Source organism: Anopheles arabiensis, unplaced genomic scaffold (genome assembly GCF_016920715.1).
Source record: "Anopheles arabiensis isolate DONGOLA unplaced genomic scaffold, AaraD3 Autosomal_pericentromeric_contig0015, whole genome shotgun sequence".
Lineage (NCBI taxonomy): Eukaryota > Metazoa > Arthropoda > Insecta > Diptera > Culicidae > Anopheles > Anopheles arabiensis.
The window spans coordinates 528365-532500 of NW_024412163.1; the positions used below are offsets into that span (position 1 = coordinate 528365).

A 4136-nucleotide genomic window follows, 5' to 3' on the forward strand; every position below is an offset into this window, starting at 1 on the left:
GAATTGTGCTCAATTTTATTTTCCTTTTAGCTTGGCATTAATCTGGCTGGTAAACAAACTGGATAATTTGATTCTATTTGGTGCAGCAGAACTATTGCGCGAGGCAAGTAGCTCTGTTTGCAAAATTGGGCTACTTTCTGTCACACTGCTTCTAGACGACCCACAAAATCTTCCGCGACAATTTTTGCGAGCTCTTTGTTCTAAAACAACTTCTCAGTTTTAGAACAGTTTTAGAAGCTTCTAATCATATGCACATGGCTAATAAAACACCACTCGCCCGCGCCACGTATGTTCTAATTCTATCGCGATAATAAGATACCAAAAAATCACGACAAACTGATTGACCAGGAGTTGGTTACCAAAATATCACCAGTCAGATCAGACGTCACAACCATGTGCGTCTTACCCCTGATCATCGCACATGTGTACGTGAACCGAAATGAATTTCATTTCAATCACGAGTGCTGCCCAGGCTGCAAATGACAGCTGAAAAGACGTCTTTTGGTGGTCTTTCGGGTCACCGAAAGTCCGCCGAAAGACGTCTATATAACACCAGTTTAGACCGACATTGACAACACCAGCGATGTTTTTCCTATGCGATGTATTTTGATGTCAATGTCAAAACATACAGTGTTGCCAGCAAAAAAAATCAAAGCTTTGTTGCTGTCATTCTATCGTCTTGTTGAGCCGCGCACTGTCAATCACACGTATTGCGTTGTGCGTTTCGCTGACAAGCTGTGGTGTGTGTTGTATATCGTTCTAATGTTAGGTTATTATTTAGTGTAAGAGATATAGATTTACCTTTTGATTCTTTGATGAATGGATTTGAACTCGTTCCTTCGAATGTGCAGTACATATCCCCACCGCAGTAGTGATTGGTCCAACGCTTCTCCGCTGATAGACACGCAACTATAGCGCTATATAAACCATCAGAGACGCAGGATGGAAAAGTGAGTTCATTGTAGAAAAAAAGTGTTTAGCATTTAGTCGTTCTCACGCGAACATATTTCCATACTTTCAGCGCAAAACGTCCGAGGTTCATCGTTCAAATGAAAAATGGGAAGGCTGTATTGTTACCGATCAATCAAGCATGTAAGGGTAAATACGTAGACGAGGTATTCGCTTCATTTACAAATGAATGGTTTATTTCTAGCATCTACTCCGCCAGTCAAAATAAACTCCTATCATCATTTACATCCGGATGTTTTGGAAGATTTATCCTCGTGCTCAGATAAAACACAAACATACGAAGAACATAACGAAAATTTCATCCAAACACCGAGCACCTCACGACAAGACTTGCTAAAAAGTAAACAGAGTGTTCCTTTTTGATGGCAATACTGCATGCTAATTTTCATGTTTTATGTTTCCAGACCCACTTCCGAAGCAAAAATCCTGTTCAACACAAACCAATAGACAAACTGAAGGAGATTATTTATGGAACGAAATTATCAACAAACTAGACTTAATACAACAGGAGCAAAGACAGCAAGCAGAGATATCAAACAAGAGAATAGCAGCTTTGGAAGGACAAATCAATTGATGCGGTCGGAATTCAACATTGTCTCTGACAAATTGATTCCTCGTCCAGGGTTTGTGGCTGTGTCGAGTTTTGAGTGGGAACCACTAGCAAACAAAAATGATCTGGATACGCTTGAAAAAAGATTGTCGGAACCTGAGTTTAGAAAGAATTTCAATGACTATTTAGAAACTCGTCTACCATCAGATTGTTCAGAAGAAAGGATGCATGCGGCTATGGACATAATATTTACAAAGGAGCTAGTGACTCAAATCACGTGGACGGGCATAAGTCGTCCCATTGAAAAAATATGCTTTTTCGAATACAAAAATATAATTAGGCAATTTAAAGACATAGGAACATACGGAGGTGTTACACCATCTGATAAAGCAATCAAAGGTTTTTTCCAAAACAAATTCAAGCATGGTGGTCAAAGGCTAAACTTAGTTGGATTAGTTAGAACTTCTCATCATCGACGCTAGAAATCGTATAAGTTGCGCAGTGTCGTTATGTAAGTTAGAAATGAATGAATTTATTAAATGTGTTCGGAAATACCATCATGTGATATGAAAACCATAAGAATTGCAATAAAGATTAAATTTAAAATGTACATTTCTGTTTTATTCAATTAACGTATGAACTAACGGAACAAAGTCGAATTCGTTGTCTTTTGGGAGAGGAACAGCTACCAATTTACATTTCACATCTTGTAAATCAATTTGTACTTCTGTTTCCTCAAAGCTACGGAGATTTCCACGGTGCATATTAATCAGCTTAGATGTAAAGGGATAATCAAAGCAATGAGTAGAGTTGCTTAATTTTCTGGCGATTATTTTTAGGCTTGTTACATTTTCCTGTGCAACTACATTAATGTACTGGCAAACATTTCCAGATTTGGTTAAAACCACCCATCTCGGTGTCCAGGTTTCAAGCAAAATCCTTTGCGAACATGGAGAGTGGTAATGTTACCTCTCTGTTTAATAGATGGATAACTTGAAATATCATCTTTTTTATGGACATAATACGCTTCTTGTTCTGCAATTCTATTAATAACTTGTTCCAAACTCCTCCATCCGTTACGCAACAAATTTTTTATGTGTTGTAGAGCATTTTCGAATAAATAAGAAGATAACGTCCGCAGTGGACCAAATTCATCTACTTCTTCGAATATGTGTGTAATATTGTGAACGTTGCTCGAGATAAACTGTGGTCCGTAAACATCAACATACTTTTTTACAAAAAGAGTAATTAAATTATTAGCAAGCAGCCAATGTTCTTTGTAGATGTTCGAGGAGAATAATGTTATACTACAGAAATACAACATATAATGTTTGTGCTGTTCATCACTCATGATGTTTTTCAACACCGAAAAACTTGCATAGTATAAAAATGATGAAAACTCTGAGCCTTTCCAGTGATTCACATCGTGTAACGATCGAAATTTTCTATGGATTTCTATTGGCAATTGGATTGTCATTAGCATACCAGATATTGTCGTTATTTCAGCAAACGACAATTTTTTTTTAAACCCAAATTTACCAAACAACAAGCCGATCAATATCCGTTTGGTGACACCAAGATCTATCAAATGTAGTTGATCACAAACTATTATTTGCTTCACAAGATCAAAATTATTTAACAAAAGTAGTGGCGAGTCAAGTTTATGATGACCACCATACTTCCGCTTTCTAAAATGTCTATCGGTTCTTTTGGTGCGCTACAATCAAGGAAAGTTGTTCTTCCTTGCATTTTGACACCTTTGGTAGTGCATTTCAAACAACCATCAAATGAATTGAAGTTGGCGACACCTGTAAAAACGAATTAAATCAATAGTTTGTGCTTTAGAAGTATAAAATGCAATTTTGTTTTACCTTTTATAAACGCCCGTGCTGGTGAATCGGCAATTATGGCGCGTACCACTACATCAACTCTCACGTCGTTGATTTGTACCCCATTGCTAGTTAATAGGTTTATTTCTTCGATGAACTGCTTTAAAAAATATTCGATGCTAGGTTTCTTTGTTCCGCTGTAAATTGAAACAATCATAACAGGAATTTCTGGCATGTTATGAATATTTATTAAAATCGGCCAGAATTGTAAATTATTGCTTTTAAATATCGGCAAACCATCGATGGATACATTAAGCAAGAGTGTGGTGTCCGAATTCAGAGATGTATTACTGCAAACAGACATTAATTAGTTTGTTTATGAAAAGTAAGACAGAAGCATTTTCATGAATGTACCTTAGCTTGTTCGTGAGACATTTCTGCACTCCATAATACCAGTACTGACCACCTTCTACCGTCAGGATATCAGCCGAAATTTTTCGATTGATTTTTAGTAGGGTTCTAGCGTCTTTAGGTAGGTTACAGGAACTCACTTTTCGAACTATATCCATCACTTGGGCAATCGAGTCGTATGTTTGGTTTGTTGATATTGCCCATTGACGCAAAGCATCTTCAGCAGAGAATGGGTCATCTGATGCTGCTGGATCTATATCATCATCCGAACTTTCCATTAAATAGTCGATTACATCATCATCGGCTTCTGATAGATAAGCAGCTTCCCCTTCGTAGAAAGTTTCACCGACGATATTATCCTGTGCAAGTGCATCACT

At 37.4% G+C, this 4136-nt stretch overlaps 2 protein-coding genes across 2 annotated transcripts in view; one reads left to right on the forward strand and one right to left on the reverse strand.

Annotated features, from left to right (window-relative positions):
* Positions 1-463: 463 nt before the first annotated feature.
* Positions 464-1543, forward strand: LOC120908304. Its single transcript, XM_040319216.1, has 4 exons — positions 464-950; positions 1022-1092; positions 1154-1309; positions 1374-1543. The coding sequence occupies exons 1-4, from the start codon at positions 943-945 to the stop codon at positions 1541-1543; spliced, it is 405 nt and encodes a 134-aa protein (XP_040175150.1). The 5' UTR covers positions 464-942.
* Positions 1544-1971: 428 nt separating this feature from the next.
* Positions 1972-4136, reverse strand: part of LOC120908305 — a 3074-nt gene continuing 909 nt past the window's right edge. The window contains exons 2-5 of the mRNA XM_040319217.1: positions 3763-4136; positions 3391-3698; positions 3199-3327; positions 1972-1997 (exon numbers count right to left, since the gene is read on the reverse strand). The exon at positions 3763-4136 is cut by the window's right edge and continues 32 nt beyond it. Coding sequence (XP_040175151.1) covers positions 1972-1997; positions 3199-3327; positions 3391-3698; positions 3763-4136 — 837 coding nt within the window. The remainder of the gene's footprint in view (positions 1998-3198; positions 3328-3390; positions 3699-3762) is intronic.

What these genes read in the sequence shown, in the direction of transcription:
- LOC120908304 (XM_040319216.1), top strand. An exon ending in GTTACCGATCAATCAAGCAT is followed by an intron (nt 1,093 to 1,153) that starts GTAAGGGTAAAT and finishes GTTTATTTCTAG; the next exon opens with CATCTACTCCGCCAGTCAAA. An exon ending in ACGACAAGACTTGCTAAAAA is followed by an intron (nt 1,310 to 1,373) that starts GTAAACAGAGTG and finishes TTATGTTTCCAG; the next exon opens with ACCCACTTCCGAAGCAAAAA.